This window comes from Borostomias antarcticus, assembly GCF_949987555.1.
Source record: "Borostomias antarcticus genome assembly, chromosome: 23".
NCBI lineage: Eukaryota > Metazoa > Chordata > Actinopteri > Stomiiformes > Stomiidae > Borostomias > Borostomias antarcticus.
The window spans coordinates 355,001-375,000 of NC_140256.1; the positions used below are offsets into that span (position 1 = coordinate 355,001).

The 20,000-nt window shown below is 49.5% G+C and overlaps 1 protein-coding gene across 1 annotated transcript in view; it reads left to right on the forward strand.

The window, feature by feature from the left end:
* The window catches only part of dapk1 (death-associated protein kinase 1), a 60,152-nt gene that overhangs the window by 25,067 nt on the left and 15,085 nt on the right, over window positions 1–20,000 (forward strand). Inside the window, exons 5-18 of the mRNA XM_084456925.1 lie at window positions 2,184–2,313; window positions 4,249–4,297; window positions 5,046–5,072; window positions 7,577–7,729; window positions 9,654–9,699; window positions 10,194–10,283; window positions 10,917–11,009; window positions 13,295–13,414; window positions 14,649–14,747; window positions 15,721–15,819; window positions 16,611–16,709; window positions 17,537–17,734; window positions 17,968–18,165; window positions 18,963–19,061. Of these exons, the coding sequence (XP_084313051.1) occupies window positions 2,184–2,313; window positions 4,249–4,297; window positions 5,046–5,072; window positions 7,577–7,729; window positions 9,654–9,699; window positions 10,194–10,283; window positions 10,917–11,009; window positions 13,295–13,414; window positions 14,649–14,747; window positions 15,721–15,819; window positions 16,611–16,709; window positions 17,537–17,734; window positions 17,968–18,165; window positions 18,963–19,061 (1,500 nt within the window). The remainder of the gene's footprint in view (window positions 1–2,183; window positions 2,314–4,248; window positions 4,298–5,045; window positions 5,073–7,576; window positions 7,730–9,653; window positions 9,700–10,193; window positions 10,284–10,916; window positions 11,010–13,294; window positions 13,415–14,648; window positions 14,748–15,720; window positions 15,820–16,610; window positions 16,710–17,536; window positions 17,735–17,967; window positions 18,166–18,962; window positions 19,062–20,000) is intronic.

Here is a 20,000-nt window from a genome sequence, read left to right on the forward strand (position 1 = left end):
ACCTCACCTCCCCCCAACTTCCCACCCCACCTCCCCCAACTCCCCACCTCCCCCCAACTCCCCACCCCAACTCCCCCCAACTCCCCACCCCAACTCCCCACCCCACCTCTCCCCAACTCCACCCCCACAGCCCAAAGGGTGACGCCCAGAAACGTCCCAAAGAATGAACAACAACAAAATACAGTCAAACAGAGGGGCCTCTGCAGATAAACACACCATCACACATTCTAGTGAGACCCAAATGATCATTGAGAGGGATTATTTTTGTATGACTCTACGAAAATCCTACTAAGTATACCTTTAATATCCTAACGTCACCTGTCTCTCTGCTTCTGAACTGTGGATAATCCCATCTGAGTGCTACCATCGACTCTGTGACCTCTTCAAACTGTCAGCAAGATTCAGGCCAGGAAATACACAGTCTTGTTGAAATGATTAGCTCTGCACAAACAAATCAATGAGAGTTTCCAGCAGGCCGAGTGAATCCCACGCCTGTCTGGGGGTCAGACAGCTTTAGTTGAGACTGCTAGTGAGGAAGTGACTCGGGTTAGTTAAAGGATGAGCTTGTTTACTAATGGCCTCTTATTGTTATAGAAGGCTTGAAGGTGAATGCAAAATGGGATCAAGACAGATAACTGTGTGGTTATAGAATGAATAGGCCTACTGTACAATTACTCTTTCTCTCTCTCTCTTTTGATCTTTCTTTCTCTGTCTCGCTTTCTCTCCGTCTCTCTCTCTCTCTCTCTCTCTCTCTGTCTCTCTCTTTCTGTCTCCGTCTCTCTCTTTCTCTCTCTCTCTCCGTCTCTCTCTCTCTCTCTCTCTCTCTGTCTCTCTCTTTCTGTCTCCGTCTCTCTCTTTCTCTCTCTCTCTCTCTCTCTCTCTCTCTCTCTCTCTCTCTCTCTGTCTCTCTTTCTCTCTCTCTCTCACTCTGTCTTTCTCTCTCTCTCTCTCTCTCTCTCTCTGTCTTTCTCTCTCTCTCTCTCTCTCTGTCTCTCTTTCTTTCTCTCTCTCTCTCTCTCTTTCTCTCTCTCTCTCCGCCTCTCTCTCTCTCTCTTCCTAGAGAGGTTTGACTCATCTTTGCATGTGATTTCCATGTGTGACAGCCTTTCCACTCATTCTCTAATCCCTCTGTCCACTCATCCCTCTCTAATCCCTCCCTCCTCTCATCCTTCTCTTCTCTCACCCCTCTCCTTCTCTGTGCTGTACTGGTATGAGTGTTGAAACTATTTAAATTGATGGTACTGTACTGTGTACTGTACTGTTATGAATGTTGTAACAGTTTTGTGGTGGCAGTAAAAGCAGATTGATGGCATATTTAATTATAATTAAATATATTTATTATTGAATTAGGAAAAAGAGCAAATTATTTAATTGAATTATTGATTGTAATGAGGAAATTACATTATTCTCTCTTTCTCTCCCACCACCCTCTTGTTCTCTCTCTGTCCTTCCATGTGTTCATCTCCCTCTCTCCCTCTTCCTCTCCCTCCCTCTCCCTCTCTCTCTCTCTCTCCCCTCTCTCCCTCTCCCTCCCTCTCCCTCTCTCTCCCTCTCTCTCTTCCTCTCCCTCTCTCCCTCTTCCTCTCCCTCTCTCCCTCTCTCCCTCTCTCCCTCTCTCCCTCCCTCTCCCTCCATCTCCCTCTCTCTCCCTCTCTCCCTCTTCCTCTCCCTCTCTCCCTCTCTCCCTCTCCCTCCCTCTCCCTCCCTCTCCCTCCCTCTCCCTCTCTCTCCCTCTCTCTCTCTATCTCTCTCTCTCTCTCTCTCTCTCCCTCTCTCCCTCTTCCTCTCCCTCTCTCCCTCTCTCCCTCTCCCTCCCTCTCCCTCCCTCTCCCTCCCTCTCCCTCTCTCTCCCTCTCTCTCTCTATCTCTCTCTCTCTCTCTCTCTCCCCCTCTCTCTCTCCCTCTCTCCCCCTCTCTCTTTCCCTCTCTCTCTCTCTCTCTCTCTCTCTCTCTCTCTCTCTCTCTCTCCCTCTCTCCCTCTCTCTCTCTCTCTCTCCCTCTCTCCCTCCCTCTCTCTCCCTCTCCCCCTCTCTCTCTCTCTCTTCCTCTCTCTCTCTCTCCCTCCCTCTCCCTCTCTCTCCCTCTCTCTCTCTATCTCTCTCTCTCTCCCCCTCTCTCTCTCCCTCTCTCCCCCTCTCTCTCTCCCTCTCTCTCTCTCTCTCTCTCTCTCTCTCTCTCTCCAGCCAGAGAACATCATGCTGTTGGACAGGAAGGAGCCTCATCCTCGCATCAAGCTGATTGACTTCGGCCTCGCCCACAAGATTGATTTTGGCAACGATTTCAAAAATATTTTCGGCACGCCAGAGTTCGTAGGTCAGTCTACTGTACGCTTGTCCTTGTCAGGTGCACCACAGTTGGTCTTCTGCCATCTGTATGTGTTGACACATGCTTCTGTATATGTACATTGTGGGGGTTAGGGTTTGATATCAATGCATAAAGCATATATCAACACATGCATAGGTGTATTCACACGTTATGCCAGACGCACATGACCTCATGACCTCACTAAATCCTCCAGCTCATTTCCACCAGTAAACACAGAAGGCATGTTTTCACTCACCCCCACGCTCCCACGCTCACACCAGGCCCCGCCCCCTTGGCGCGCCACCCTGTGTGGTTTGAGCAGCTGCCAACTGTGCCACAGGGAGCAGGCAAGACAGGCAAGATGGAGACAGAGGAGACAGACGAGACAGAGGAGATGGAGACAGAGGAGACAGACGAGACAGAGGAGATGGAGACAGAGGACACAGGCGAGAGATGAGATGGAGACAGACGAGACAGACGAGACAGAGGAGAGAGCTCTCTCCCCCCCTTGTCTGCTTCACACCTCTCTGTCCCTGTAGATACCCACTAATACCCAGATACCCACTAATATTCACTAATACCCACTAATACCCAGATTCCCACTAATACCCACTAATACCCAGATACTCACTAATACCCACTTATACCCACTAATACTCACTAATACCCAGATACCCACTAATACCCAGATACCCACTAATATTCACTAATACCCACTAATACCCAGATTCCCACTAATACCCACTAATACCCACTAATACCCAGATACTCACTAATACCCACTAATACTCACTAATACCCAGATACCCACTGATACCCAGCTACCCACTAATACTCACTAATACCCAGATACCCACTAATACCCAGATATCCACTAATACCCAGATATCCACTAATACCCAGATACCCACTAATACCCAGATACCCACTAATACCCACAACACTACCCACTAGTACCCACAACACTACCCACTAGTACCCACAACACTACCCATGTATACGTATATATGTGTGATAGCAGATTGTTTGTGAATAGATGACTGTACAGGTGAACCAGGGCTGTGGGACTGTATAGGCAAGGCAAGGCCTGTTTATTTGCATAGCACATTTCAGCCGCAGGGCAATTCAAGGTGCTTTACATGAGACATTAAAAGCATTATAGATGCAGTATAGATACACCAGGGCGGTGTGACTATAGATGAACCAGGGCTGTGTGACTAGATGAACCAGGGCTGCTGTGACTATAGATGAACCAGGGTTGTGTGACTATAGATGAACCAGGGTTGTGTGACTATAGATGAACCAGGGCTGCTGTGACTATAGATGAACCAGGGTTGTGTGACTATAGATGAACCAGGGTTGTGTGACTATAGATGAACCAGGGCGGTGTGGCTATAGATGAACCAGGGCGGTGTGACTATAGATGAACCAGGGCGGTGTGGCTATAGATGAACCAGGGTTGTGTGACTATAGATGAACCAGGGTTGTGTGACTATAGATGAACCAGGGTTGTGTGACTATAGATGAACCAGGGCTGTGTGACTATAGATGAACCAGGGTTGTGTGACTATAGATGAACCAGGGCTGTGTGGCTATAGATGAACCAGGGCTGTGTGACTATAGATGAACCAGGGCTGTGTGACTATAGATGAACCAGGGTTGTGTGACTATAGATGAACCAGGGTTGTGTGACTATAGATGAACCAGGGTTGTGTGACTATAGATGAACCAGGGCTGTGTGACTATAGATGAACCAGGGCTGTGTGACTATAGATGAACCAGGGTTGTGTGACTATAGATGAACCAGGGCCGTGTGCTCTGAGGGAGGTAACGTGTTGTGTTGTTGTTATTATTCTTGTTATTATTATTATTATTATTTTTATTCTTGTTATAATTATTATTATAATTATTATTTTTATTATTCTTGTGTGTTCCTCTCCTCAGCTCCGGAGGTGGTGAACTACGAGCCCCTGGGTCTGGAGGCAGACATGTGGTGAGAAACTCCTCTTTCACATGAACACACACACACACACACACACACACACACACACACACACACACACACACACACACACACAGTCAGAACAGGATTCACCTGGTTCACATGAACACACACAGAGAGACAGAACAGGGTTCACATGGTTTTCCCTGTGATTCAGCTCAAGCCTGGATGCTTGTCTCAACTATTCCTGAAACGGACCCAGTGAAGCCCCATCCTGGGTGTGTCCTGATCAGTGAAGCCCCATCCTGGGTGTGTCCTGATCAGTGAAGCCCCATCCTGGGTGTGTCCTGATCAGTGAACCCCATCCTGGGTGTGTCCTGATCAGTGAAGCCCCATCCTGGTTGTGTCCTGATCAGTGAACCCCATGTTGTTGTGTCCTGATCAGTGAACCCCATGTTGTTGTGTCCTGATCAGTGAACCCCATGTTGTTGTGTCCTGATCAGTGAACCCCATGTTGTTGTGTCCTGATCTTTATGAATGGAGCAGCGTAGAACTGAACTAGCGCCAGATACCTTCTCTCTGTGGGAGACTGGCTGGTCTGCTGCTGTCTGAGCGCTCAGCCTGAACACAGGTGTGTTTAACACCATAGCACAGCTCTGAGTTCAGCCTGAACACAGGTGTGAATCATGTTATTGATCTGTGAATCATGTTGTTATTGATCTGTGAATCATGTTATTGATCTGTGAATCATGTTGTTATTGATCTTATTAATGAGTCTAATCTCTCCCCGTCTCTCCAGGAGCATCGGTGTTATAACATACATACTGTAAGTACTGCACCCCTCGGTCCTAACCCTAACCCCTCGGTCCTAACCCTAACCCTAACCCCTCGGTCCTAACCCTAACCCTAACCCCTCGGTCCTAACCCTAACCCCTCGGTCCTAACCCTAACCCCTCGGTCCTAACCCTAACCCTAACCCCTCGGTCCTAACCCTAACCCCTCGGTCCTAACCCTAACCCTAACCCCTCGGTCCTAACCCTAACCCTAACCCCTCGGTCCTAACCCTAACCCCTCGGTCCTAACCCTAACCCCTCGGTCCTAACCCTAACCCCTCGGTCCTAACCCTAACCCCTCGGTCCTAACCCTAACCCCTCGGTCCTAACCCTAACCCAGCTACATGCATGATTACATCCATATTTACAGTCTTCACTAAACAGTAGTGATTAGAATGAAATTATAGTTTTATTATTGTTACCATGTCTCTTACATGTCACAAAGCTGAGTATTTCATAGATTAATTTATAACACCCCTGTGTGTGTGTGTGTGTGGTGTTTGCGTGTGCCATATGCTACAGTGTGTGTGAGAGAGAGAATGAGAATGTGTGAGAGTGAGAGTATCCAAAATTAACTTGTGAAAATGAACGAGTGAGTGAGAGAACCGTACATTTGACCTGTGTCATAATAGTAATATATTTGTAATAAAATATCACATTTTGTCCATTACAGTTGTATAAATGTGGGCGTGGTTTTGAATGTCCCTGCGTCACGTTGGCAGACCCCTGGTGTTCATCACACATTATTGCTGTGACTAAATCAACCTGATGGCTCCCTGATGTTCACACACTCTTCCATGCCTCATTCACACGGGTGCTACATCATTGCTGTCAAGCACGCTTTGGGTACACACACTCTCTCTCTCTCTCTCTCTCTCTCTCTCTCTCTCTCTCTCTCTCACACACACACACACACATTTAGCATCCACATCCTCTCAGCCTTGATGCTTAGATCTCCCCCCCCTGCGATCAGGCAGAGCAGGTCAAACGGGTCCCACCACATTCTAGAGCTGCTGCTTACTGTAACCTGACACTCACACACACGCCAAGAGCTTTGTTTGGAAAAACAACTTCTCCATCTTGCTACTGAAATTATTCATTTCTTTGTCCAGGGTCCTTTTGGAATGCTCCAGAAATGCCTCCTTCCTCCCTTACTTTCCTTGAGATAATCTCTAATCCTCCTAAATACAACGGTTACCGATCCAGCAATATCAGATAATCTCTAATCCTCAATACAACGGTTACCGATCCAGCAATATCAGATAATCTCTAATCCGCAATACAACGGTTACCGATCCAGCAATATCAGATAATCTCTAATCCTCCTAAATACAACGGTTACCGATCCAGCAATATCAGATAATCTCTAATCCTCCTCAATCATTATTACTGGTTTATTGGTTGAGATAGTGGAGTGTATTATTATTATTATGATTATTATTATTAATAATAACTATATTTGCTAAAATAATACAACCATACTGTTAACATGTACTATACAAACACATACTGTAATCATGGACTAACTATATAAACACACTGTAATCATGGACTAACTATATAAACACATACTGTAGTCATGTATTATACAAACACATACTGTAATCATGTACTAACTATATATTCTCTGCTCCTCCAGACGTGTGTGTGTGTGTGTGTGTGTGTGTGTGTGTTTCTCTGCTCCTCCAGACGGGTGTGTGTGTGTGTGTGTGTGTGTGTGTGTTTCTCTGCTCCTGCAGATGTGTGTTCCTCCCGGGGGATCAGGGTAACCTGCTCCCTGGAGAACCAAGCTAATTGGTTGTTTTGTGTTCTGAGCAGCTGAGCTAATACGCTCCATACATTCATATTTCCATTAGATTTATGCTTGACCTTCCCCACTTCTACCTCAGTTGGCATTTTAATAAGGGGGTTCTGAGCAGGAGGAGCTATGAGGGGTTCTGAGAGCAGGAGTAGCTATGAGGGGTTCTGAGAGCAGGAGCAGCTATGAGGGGTTCTGAGAGCAGGAGGAGCTATGAGGGGTTCTGAGAGCAGGAGGAGCTATGAGGGGTTCTGAGAGCAGGAGGAGCTATGAGGGGTTCTGAGAGCAGGAGGAGCTATGAGGGGTTCTGAGAGCAGGAGGAGCTATGAGGGGTTCTGAGAGCAGGAGGAGCTATGAGGGGGTTGAGGGGGAGGAGCTACTATGCAGAGGAAAGCGGTGGCTTTGTTACCTATTCACACACTTGGACTGATTACATGTACATGCTAGAGTATTGTAGCATCGTAGTGGTAGAGTGTGGCCCAGGTCTCTGTGTGTGTGTGTGTGTGTGTGTGTGTGTGTGTGCTTTTGTATTTTTCTGTGTATTTTGTTTGTGTGTCTTTATTTTAGTGCGTGCACATGTGTACCTTAATGCATTATGTAGACATACTGTACAGTCAGTAAGTACAGTTGAATGCAGTGTGTGTGTGGATCATTGAACCAGGCCTGGTTGTTCATGTGTGGTTTGATGATCTTCCCCAGTCTGAGTGGAGCGTCTCCGTTCCTCGGGGACAACAAGCAGGAGACGCTGGCCAACGTGTCGGCGGTGGACTACACCTTCGACGACGAGTTCTTCAGCCACACCAGCGCCCTGGCCAAAGACTTCATCTCGCGCCTCCTGATCAAAGACCCCAAGTACGCCAGACTATCTGACACCTCACTAAACGCATGGGGTAGTTCACCACGTTTCAAAAGGCGTTCTTTGTTCATGTCAGTAAGTAGTCCAGACGACGGGGACCTGACCCTGGCAGCGTGTTTTAAGAGGATGTAGATGGAGGTCCTGATTTGCGCTCCGCTAGCACAGATGACTGCATGTCTGCTCTGCCACGACCACACAGTATTATTAACTGAGGTTGCCAAGGTAACAGCAGTTGCCATTGCATGTGCTTTTTTGCTGAGGCAGCCCAGAGAGCAGGATGTCTGGTCTAGCTTGATGGAGGAGCATGGCTGTGCAGAGGGATATGGTTTTATGAAAAACCTATTAGGAAAAACTCACTTTTTCAGTGCACTTACATTTGGGTGTCTGGTGGGCCTACTAACCCACACACTTTGAAATAAGACCACCCAGTTATTGGGCAGTGGGCAGTGAGCAGCCAAATCCATGAAACAGCGCGTCCAGAACAGGACTGAAACAGAGGCTAGAACGCTCAACCTTTCAAAGGCACGTTTTGGGTCCCCAGAGACCCCCAGACCTACATTAACTCTTTGGAAAAAAAGGCATATGTCAGGGATGAAGCAGTGTGTATATATATATATATATATATATATAGTATAGTATATTGAATTGAAACCTTTATTGCCCCAGAGGGGAATTTGTTGTGTATATATATATATATATAGTCTGTTTGCTATGTTTTATCATGTGTTTGCTTGTCATGGAGTTAATGGTTCCTCTAGTAGCTGGTTCCTCTCAGATCTTGGCCTGTTCTCTGTTCAGGAGCACTGAAGTGGAAGCAGAGTTCAAATGGAAGTTGGCTTCATCTGCTGAACTTCCCCACTTTTTGCATTTGACCTTTATTTCATTTGCACTGTAACTTCGGGGGCACAGTGCCATGCTTTGCACATTAATAATTGCAGCCATTCCTGAATGTGGTGTATTTATTGTGGGTTGTAATAACAGAGATAAGGCTGTAGTAATGACTGAGTGCTCTCCAGCTCCGCGCTGCCGTGAGTGGAGGCTCCGCCTGCAGGAACAACCGCCGTTAGCATGGGTTTGGCTGGTCCTCAGCGCTAGCATGGGTTTGGCTGGTCCTCAGCGCTAGCCCGCCGTTAGCATGGGTTTGGCTGGTCCTCAGCGCTAGCATGGGTTTGGCTGGTCCTCAGCGCTAGCCCGCCGTTAGCATGGGTTTGGCTGGTCCTCAGCGCTAGCCCAGCGTTAGCATGGGTTTGGCTGGTCCTCAGCGCTAGCCCGCCGTTAGCATGGGTTTGGCTGGTCCTCAGCGCTAGCCCGCCGTTAGCCCGGCGTTATCCCAGTGTTAGCATGGGTTGGCCTGGCGCTCAGATGCTGTTGTTACTGACCACTGGGCTCGTCCTCCAGCTCAGCGGTGTTCAGGCCCGGGGTCCCAGAGGTACAGTATGGATCAGTATAGGCTTCCTCTCTCTCTCAGTATGGGTCCCTGGTGTTTGATAGGCTTCCTCTCTGTAAGTGCATGATCAGCCTACATGTGCGGTCTCAGAGCCAGATCAAATTGATGATTTGTAATTCATGTTATTCGATTTTTTCAGAAGTAATATTCATACTGGTTTAACTAAACAATCTGATAATACCGGTATTTCCCGGTATTTCGGTTGTCACTAAACTTTTGCGACTGACATGATTATTGAATATGGAGGCTGGCAAACCTATTTGAAAATTCAAACTCATCCCTAGTGAACAGTCAACCAGTTTATTGTGCTGCTTTTCATTGAAGTATTCGTTATCTTTTTCATCCTTCCTTCATCTTTCAATTTCCAAGCAGTAGCAATAGTGTTGTGTGTCCCTCAGAGGGAACACAGTCAAACTCATTCAGCTTGTTAATGAATATTACACATAGAAGGCTTTGCTGTCTGCTTTTTTCAGAAAGAGAATGACCATCCAGGACAGTCTCCAGCATCCCTGGATCAAGGTTGGTCTCTTCACCCAGTGCATCATGGGCTGGATTTCATCAATAGTCTCTGTGGTTAATTCTCTTTTTCATGAAGGTTTCTGAAATGTAAGTAATTCCAGGCATAAATTGTGAGGACTTGAATTTCCACTAGGGCTGTCAATTTAACGCGTTAATTAGATTAGATAATTAATTAGATAATTAGAATTAAATTAATTATGCAAACATTAAGACAGTTAAGCATTAAGTTAATTAAAACTAACACAGTCATCAATTTCGTCCAGCTGTAGGTGGCACAGTTGCTGCATCATTTCCTGATTTAATATTATTGAAGCAACAAACCTAATTTGGACCTGAATGGCTCTGTAGGATAATCACTTTTCTTTGCCCTCTAAACGCAAAGTTTCCTCTTTTTTTAAACTCCCAGATGGGACAGTTAATTGGAGCATGGTCGTTTGCATACCATGGCTTTATGGACACAACCCATGTTAAAGAAGTGTTTTCCTGTGTTCCAGCCGAAGGACACTCAGCAGGCGCTGTGCAGGAAGGAGTCGGCCGTCAACATGGAGAAGTTCAAGAGGTTTGCAGCCCGAAGGAAATGGAAGGTGATCATCACAGGCTTTCTAAAATATGGTCAAACTGTTCTTATAATACTGTAGTACAACTGCTTCAAAAACATGGTAAAACTGTTCTTATAATACTGTAGTACAACTGCTTCAAAAACATGGTAAAACTGTTCTTATAATACTGTAGTACAACTGCTTCAAAAACATGGTAAAACTGTTCTTATAATACTGTAGTACAACTGCTTCAAAAATGCAGGTGTCCCTATAGATTCTTATTGCGAAAGTCTACCAAAATTAGATGTTGAAGTTCAAATACAGACACTTTTACACAATGATAGTGATTGATATGACCTTGGAAAGGCCAGCCCGTACATGCAGCCTGTCTGGTCTTTAAGGCTCAGCAGATTATCAAAGGATTCTTTTTTTTCAGTTCACATCCTAAAAAACATGTGATGATAAGAGCCGATGGACTACAGTCACTTTACCAACAGTGTTTCATGTCCAAAAATACAAAAGAGTTTCGCCGCACTTGACGGAGTCCGTATGACTTCCTGACATCCTGGCACCAACAGGAGAACATCTGAGCTGCACGTCCCTCACGTCCCTCACGCTCTAACCCTAACCCTAACCCTAACCCTAACCCTCACGTCCGTCTCTCTGCTCTCATTCCAGCAATCCGTCCGTCTGATCTCTCTGTGTAACCGGCTGTCCCGCTCCTTCCTGTCGCGCAGCAACATCAGCGTGGCGCGCAGTGATGACACACTGGTAAGACTGCCCCGCCCACACACACACACACCCCGCCCACACACACCCCGGTCTGCACCTCACTCAGGAAAGGGCTCTAAAAGCACTCAATCAACATTACAGCCACACCTTAAACCAGCCGTCCTGTAAGAGAGCAAGCGTGGATCCCAGAAGCACGGTGGTGTGAAGCTTGGCGCCGCGAGGCTGCGTTCACCGTTCAGCAACACCGTCTGAAGGCCGAGCCTCAGCGCTCCCGTCTACGATCACGGAGAGATCAGCTGATCACCCGCCTAAGGGCGTGACTAACCTCATCACAGCTGGACATGTATGACCTGGTATGACCTGGTATGACCTGGTATGACCTGGTATGACCTGGTATGACCTGGTATGACCTGGTATGACCTGGTATGGCCTGGTGTGACCTGGTGTGACCTGGTATGACCTGTATGACCTGGTGTGACCTGGTGTGACCTGGTGTGACCTGGTATGACCTGGTGTGACCTGGTATGACCTGGTATGACCTGGTATGACCTGGTATGACCTGGTATGACCTGGTGTGACCTGGTGTGACCTGGTATGACCTGGTATGACCTGGTATGACCTGGTATGACCTGGTATGACCTGGTGTGACCTGGTATGACCTGGTGTGACCTGGTATGACCTGGTATGACCTGGTATGACCTGGTATGACCTGGTGTGACCTGGTGTGACCTGGTATGACCTGGTATGACCTGGTATGACCTGGTATGACCTGGTGTGACCTGGTGTGACCTGGTATGACCTGGTGTGACCTGGTATGACCTGGTATGACCTGGTATGACCTGGTATGACCTGGTGTGACCTGGTGTGACCTGGTGTGACCTGGTGTGACCTGGCCAGGCGTGCTCTGATCTATCCAACATGCTCAGACTGGCTCAGTAAGAGTCATGTGATCTGAATGTGTGTTTCCATGTCACCCTGGAGCGATGCTGCTCTGTTTACCTGAACTCCAGCGCTGTCGCTGCAGGGGGAAGGCTGATTTGCAAAGCCAACAGTGCGCCTCCGAAGTCTGTTTACTTATCTAAAACTCACATGCAGGTCACTTCCTCATTCCAGCTGAGAGCATGTTATAGAGCACCGCACTACTAGAGCAACAGCTCCCCTGCAGGTTAAAACAAGTATAGCACAAGGACTGTATAAACAAGTACAGCACAAGGACTGTATAAACAAGTATAGCACAAGGACTGTATAAACAAGTATAGCACAAGGACTGTATAAAGATATGGAAGGTGTTCAGTGGGATAGGACCCTGGTGTGCAGTCTGAGCTGAACACGGGCACACTGGAACGTATCAGTGCTCAGTAACCAGCGTAGCACCATGTAGCGCAGCTTCCCGGCGTGCCAGTGTTGAACCTGAGCACCGGCCGGCTCTGCTTAACCTTCAGGTTCCAGTCAGGTGACTTTCAGACCGGGCCTGGTCCAGCTTCTCAGACCGGGCCTGGTCCAGCTTCTCAGACCGGCCTGGTCCAGCTTCTCAGACCGGCCTGGTCCAGCTTCTCAGACCGGCCTGGTCCAGCTTCTCAGACCGGGCCTGGTCCAGCTTCTCAGACCGGGCCTGGTCCAGCTTCTCAGACCGGGCCTGGTCCAGCTTCTCAGACCGGGCCTGGTCCAGCTTCTCAGACCGGCCTGGTCCAGCTTCTCAGACCGGCCTGGTCCAGCTTCTCAGACCGGGCCTGGTCCAGCTTCTCAGACCGGGCCTGGTCCAGCTTCTCAGACCGCTCTGTTTTGTCATAGCAGACATGCAGGCAAAGATTTCTAATAAAAATGTGAATTAAAAATTAAAATTTGTATGAGAAATGTTTGCCTGCATGTCTGCCACCGCTCCCTGAGGGTGGTTAGTTTGATCTTGGCTTGAGAGTTCGTCACACAACAGCAAACCTGTTGGACACCCATGGTGTTGGGATTACGGTTGTGAGCTGAGAGTCAAGGAGTCGTCTCTCCCTTTCACATTGCTGACCGGCTGGGTTGTGTGACGAATCCTCAACAGTTAGTAGGGGGTAACTGGACCCTAGGTCTGGGTCAATTGGCTACCAAATTGGATGAAAATGGGATACAATCCTAAAATAAGTATATAAAATAAAAAAAAAGTTGAAAAATAGCTGTTATAGGCTAAAAAAAAAAATCTCCGCCCCTTTGCAACCCTATAACTAACTAACCAACTAACTAACACCACACACGCGACCGACGTGCTCTGGGCGGAGGTAATGAAGCAATCATTTGTTTGTTCGGTCATTTAATGGCTCATTCGGGTGTTGCTGTTTTGGCAGGATGAGGAAGACTCCTTTGTGATGAAGGCCATCATTCATGCCATCAACGATGACAACGTGCCGGGACTGCAACACTTGCTGGGCTCCCTGACCAGCTACGATGTCAACCAGCCCAACAAGGTACACACACACACACACACACACACACACACACACACACACACTGCCTCAGCCAAACCCCCCTGAGCTAAGGCAGACCCCCTAGTTAAGGACAGACCCCCTAGTTAAAGGCAGACCCCCTAGTTAAAGGCAGACCCCCTAGTTAAAGGCAGACCCCCTAGTTAAGGACAGACCCCCTAGTTAAAGGCAGACCCCCTGGTCTCAGGCAGACCCCCTAGTTAAAGGCAGACCCCCTGGTCTCAGACAGACCCCCTAGTTAAAGGCAGACCCCCTGGTCTCAGACAGACCCCCTAGTTAAGGACAGACCCCCTAGTTAAAGGCAGACCCCCTAGTTAAAGGCAGACCCCCTAGTTAAAGGCAGACCCCCTGGTCTCAGGCAGACCCCCTAGTTAAGGGCAGACCCCCTAGTTAAAGGCAGACCCCCTAGTTAAAGGCAGACCCCCTAGTTAAAGGCAGACCCCCTAGTTAAGGGCAGACCCCCTAGTTAAAGGCAGACCCCCTAGTTAAGGACAGACCCCCTAGTTAAAGGCAGACCCCCTAGTTAAGGGCAGACCCCCTAGTTAAAGGCAGACCCCCTGGTCTCAGGCAGACCCCCTAGTTAAGGGCAGACCCCCTGGTCTCAGGCAGACCCCCTAGTTAAAGGCAGACCCCCTAGTTAAAGGCAGACCCCCTGGTCTCAGGCAGACCCCCTAGTTAAGGGCAGACCCCCTAGTTAAAGGCAGACCCCCTAGTTAAAGGCAGACCCCCTGGTCTCAGGCAGACCCCCTAGTTAAGGACAGACCCCTAGTTAAAGGCAGACCCCCTGGTCTCAGGCAGACCCCCTAGTTAAGGGCAGACCCCCTAGTTAAAGGCAGACCCCCTAGTTAAAGGCAGACCCCCTGGTCTCAGGCAGACCCCCTAGTTAAGGGCAGACCCCCTAGTTAGAGGCAGACCCCCTAGTTAGAGGCAGACCCCCTAGTTAAAGACAGACCCCCCTAGTTAAGGGCAGACCCCCCTGGTCTCAGGCTTGTGTCCCTCACAGCTCCTCCAGCGTGACTGAGCCTCCTCATGTCAGCAACCTTTAATTAAATCTCCCCGTAGAGACGCCCATGTAGCAATTAACACAACTATGAGTCATCACCAAAGTGTGTGTGTGTGTGTGTGTGTGTGTGTGTGTGTGTGTGTGTGTGTGTGTGTGTGTGTGTGTGTGTGTTGTGTGTGTGTGTGTGTGTGTGTGTGTGTGTGTGTGTTCTAGCACGGGACTCCTCCTCTCCTGATCGCTGCTGGAGGAGGAAACATCCAGATCATCGACGTGCTCATGAGGAAAGGAGCGGAGATCCAGGCCTACGACAAGGTGTGTGTTCAGGTCTACGACAAGGTGTGTAGGTGTTCAGGTGTGTAGGTGTTCAGGCCTACGACAAGGTGTGTAGATGTTCAGGTGTGTAGGTGTTCAGGCCTACGACAAGGTGTGTAGATGTTCAGGTCAATGAAAGGTGTGTAGGTGTTCAGGTCTACGACAAGGTGTGTAGATGTTCAGGTCAATGAAAGGTGTGTAAGTGTTCAGGTCAGTGAAAGGTGTGTAGATGTTCAGGTCAGTGAAAGGTGTGTAGATGTTCAGGTCAATGAAAGGTGTGTAGGTGTTCAGGTCAATGAAAGGTGTGTAGGTGTTCAGGTCAATGAAAGGTGTGTAGGTGTTCAGGTCAATGAAAGGTGTGTTTTCATCTTAACACTTCTGCACGTCCTAATCTGGAGTGCTTCTGTGTTGAGAGGCTCCTCCCTCTCCTTCAACTCCTCTGTGTTGAGAGGCTCCTCCCTCTCACTCAGGCTCCTCCCTCTCCCTCAACTCCTCTGTGTTGAGAGGCTCCTCCCTCTCACTCAACTCCTCTGTGTTGAGAGGCTCCTCCCTCTCCTTCAACTCCTCTGTGTTGAGAGGCTCCTCCCTCTCACTCAACTCCTCTGTGTTGAGAGGCTCCTCCCTCTCACTCAACTCCTCTGTGTTGAGAGGCTCCTCCCTCTCACTCAACTCCTCTGTGTTGAGAGGCTCCTCCCTCTCACTCAACTCCTCTGTGTTGAGAGGCTCCTCCCCGTCTCTCTCAACTTCTCTTCTCTATTTATTTTTGGGACTCCAGAATTTTCAAATGCTTGTTGAAAATAGTTTTTAGCTATTTTGCTCAAGTATTTCAAGGATGAATTCATAGTTTATGTTTGAGGCCAGGTGATGAAGTGTTGTTGAGCGTGAAGCAGCAGCTGTCTAACCCTGACCCTGACCCCTGACACTAACCCTGACCCCTGACCCTGACCCCTATGTGACGGTGTTGTTCCGCCAGTCTGGAGCCAACGCCATCTACTACGCCGCCCGACACGGACATGTGGACACGCTGGCCTTCCTGCATGAGAGGAAGTGTCCTCTGGACATCCAGGACAAGGTGACTCACCTTTACACACACACACACCCGTATACACACACACACACACACACACCCGTTTACACACACACACACACACACACCCGTATACACACACACACACACACACACGTATACACACACACACACCCGTATACACACACACACACCTGTATACACACTCCCACACACACACCCCTATACACACACACACACACACCCCTATACACACACACACTTACACACACACACACACACACTTGTATACACACACACAAACACACCCCTATACACACACACATGCACACACACACACACCCCCCTATACACACACACACACACACCCCTATACACACACACGTGTGGTTTCTCCTGGTCTTGACTGAGCATGTGTGGTCTCTCCTGGTTTCTCCTGGTCTTGACTGAGCATGTGTGGTCTCTCCTGGTCTTGACTGAGCATGTGTGGTCTCTCCTGGTCTTGACTCAGCATGTGTGGTCTCTCCTGGTCTTGACTGAGCATGTGTGGTCTCTCCTGGTCTTGACTGAGCATGTGTGGTCTCTCCTGGTCTCTCCTGGTTTCTCCTGGTCTCTCCTGGTCTCTCCTGGTCTCTCCTGGTCTCAGACGTTGTCTTCCTCAGTCCTGAATCCAAAGGGAGTCGACTGTTTTTAGCTGACTTGAAGTAGTCATATCATCTTTGTTATGTATTGATTGTGTGTTTTATGAATTTGTGTGTGTGTGTGTGTGTGTGTGTGTGTGTGTGTGTGTGGGTGTGTGTGTGTGTGTGTGTGTGTGTGTGTGTGTGTCTCTGCAGTGTGGAGAGACAGCCCTTCATGTGGCGGCTCGCTATGGCAACGTGGACGTGGTCCAGTATCTCTGCAGTATTCAGGCCAACCCTGACCTGGCAGACAGGGTACGTACCTAACACACACACACACACACACACACACACACACACACCTACACACACACACAGCTATACACACACACACACCTACACACACACACAGCTGTACACACACACACACGACCTGGCAGACAGGGTACGTACCTAACACACACACACACACACACACAGCTATACATACACACACACCTACACACACACACAGCTACACACACACACACACACGACCTGGCAGACAGGGTACGTACCTAACACACACACACACACACACAGCTATACATACACACACACAGCTATACACACCTACACACACACACAGCTATACACACCTACACACACACACCTACACACACAGCTATACACACCTACACACACACACAGGTACACACACACACACACACACACACGCCCTGATAGACAGGGTATGTACCTAATACACACACACACCTATACACACCTATACACACACACACACACACACACACACACACACTCACACACACACACACCTATACACACACATACACCACACCTATACACACACACAGCTACACACACACACACACACACACACACACACAGCTACACACACACAAATATACACACATGTCCTGTACAGGTCACTTGGAACACCCACCAACCCACCAGTGTGTGTGATTGAAGTTCGGTATGGAGAGTGATGCTTCAACCAGCGGAGTATTTATTAACACTTATAAATGTGGTATTAACACATATGAATGTGAGTAAACATCTTGTAAGGACCTTATTAGCTGTTAATGAATGTTAATAAAGGCCCAGTTCTGAAGTTCTGCCCGGTGCGGTCGGTCCCTCAGGAGCAGGAGACGGCGCTGCACTGCGCGGCGTGGCACGGCTACGGGGCGGTGGCTCGGGCGCTGTGCCAGGCGGGCTGCCAGGTCGACGCCCAGAACCGCGAGGGCGAGAGCGCCCTGCTGACCGCCTCCGCTCGCGGGTTCACAGACATCGTGGACTGTCTGGTCCAGCACGGGGCCGACCTGCAGGCCACCGACAAGGTGAGGCTCGGGCGAGGGTCAGTTACGGTTAGAGTCAGGTTAATGGTAACGGTAATTATTTATTGTGTGTGTGTGTCTGTGTGCGTGTGCGTCTATGTGTATGTGTGCGTGTGTGTGTGTGTGTGTGTATGTATGTGGTGTGTGTGTCTGTGTGTGTGTGTGTGTGTGTGTGTGTCTGTGTGTGTGTGTGTGTGTGTGTATGTGGTGTGTGTGTGTGTGTGTGTGTGTGTCAGGACGGCCACACGGCGCTCCACCTGGCGGTGAGGCGGAGTCAGGGGGAGGTGGTCCGCTGCCTGATCAGTCACCAGGGCTGCGTGGACCACCAGGATCGCCATGGCAACACGCCGCTGCACATCGCCGCCAAGGACGGCAACCTGCCCGTCGTCATGGCGCTGTGCACGGCCACAGCCAACCTGGACATCCCCAACAAGGTAGAGCAACACAGAACCAGGGTACCCTAACAGAACCAAGAACCAGACTACCCTAATAGAACCAAGAACCAGACTACCCTAACAGAACCAAGAACCAGACTACCCTAACAGAACCAAGAACCAGACTACCCTGGTTGGTGTTGAGGGCTGGTGGGTGTTGAGGGCTGGTTGGTGTTGAGGGCTGGTTGAGGGCTGGTGGGTGTTGAGGGCTGGTGGGTGTTGAGGGCTGGTTGGTGTTGAGGGCTGGTGGGTGTTGAGGGCTGGTGGGTGTTGAGGGCTGGTTGAGGGCTGGTGGGTGTTGAGGGCTGGTGGGTGTTGAGGGCTGGTGGGTGTTGAGGGCTGGTAGGTGTTGAGGGCTGGTGGGTGTTGAGGGCTGGTGGGTGTTGAGGGCTGGTGGGTGTTGAGGGCTGGTGGGTGCTGGTGGGTGTTGAGGGCTGGTGGGTGTTGAGGGCTGGTGGTGTTGAGGGCTGGTGGTGTTGAGGGCTGGTGGGTGTTGAGGGCTGGTGGGTGTTGAGGGCTTGTGGGTGTTGAGGGCTGGTTGAAGGCTGGTGGGTGTTGAGGGCTGGTGGGTGTTGAGGGCTGGTTGGTGTTGAGGGCTGGTGGGTGTTGAGGGCTGCTTGATGTTGAGGGCTGGTGGGTGTTGAGGGCTGGTGGGTGTTGAGGGCTGGTGGGTGTTGAGGGCTGGTGGGTGTTGAGGGCTGGTGGGTGTTGAGGGCTGGTTAGTGTTGAGGGCTGGTTGGTGTTGAGGGCTGGTTGGTGTTGAGGGCTGGTGGTGTGATGTTCTGCTTGTCGTGCAGTTTGGAAAGACGCCGCTCCACCTGGCGGCGAACAACGGCGGTCTGGAGGTGGTCAGACAGCTCTGTGTGGGCGGAGCCAACACCGACGCCATCACCAACGTAAGTACCGGCGTTCAGTACTGGATTACGCTGCTAAGACTGGAAACATGAACCATCAATGAGAAACATGAACCATCAATGAGAAAGAGCTCAGGGAAACGCGTGCATGTATATAAAAATATCCTCATCCCTGCCTGGCTAACACCCCATACTCATCCCTGCCTGGCTAACACCCCCATACTCATCCCTGGCTAACACCCCATACTCATCCCTGCCTGGCTAACACCCCCATACTCATCCCTGGCTAACACCCCATACTCATCCCTGCCTGGCTAACACCCCCATACTCATCCCTGCCTGTCTAACACCCCATACTCATCCCTGTCTGTCTAACACCCCATACTCATCCCTGTCTGTCTAACACCCCCATACTCATCCCTGCCTGTCTAACACCCCATACTCATCCCTGTCTGTCTAACACCCCATACTCATCCCTGTCTGTCTAACACCCCCATACTCATCCCTGTCTGTCTAACACCCCATACTCATCCCTGTCTGTCTAACACCCCCATACTCATCCCTGCCTGGCTAACACCCCCATACTCATCCCTGTCTGTCTAACACCCCCATACTCATCCCTGTCTGGCTAACACCCCCATACTCATCCCTGGCTAACACCCCCATACTCATCCCTGCCTGTCTAACACCCCCATACTCATCCCTGGCTAACACCCCCATACTCATCCCTGCCTGTCTAACACCCCCATACTCATCCCTGGCTAACACCCCCATACTCATCCCTGTATGTCTAACACCCCCATACTCATCCCTGTCTGTCTAACACCCCCATACTCATCCCTGGCTAACACCCCCATACTCATCCCTGCCTGTCTAACACCCCATACTCATCCCTGTCTATCTAACACCCCATACTCATCCCTGCCTGTCTAACACCCCCATACTCATCCCTGTCTGTCTAACACCCCATACTCATCCCTG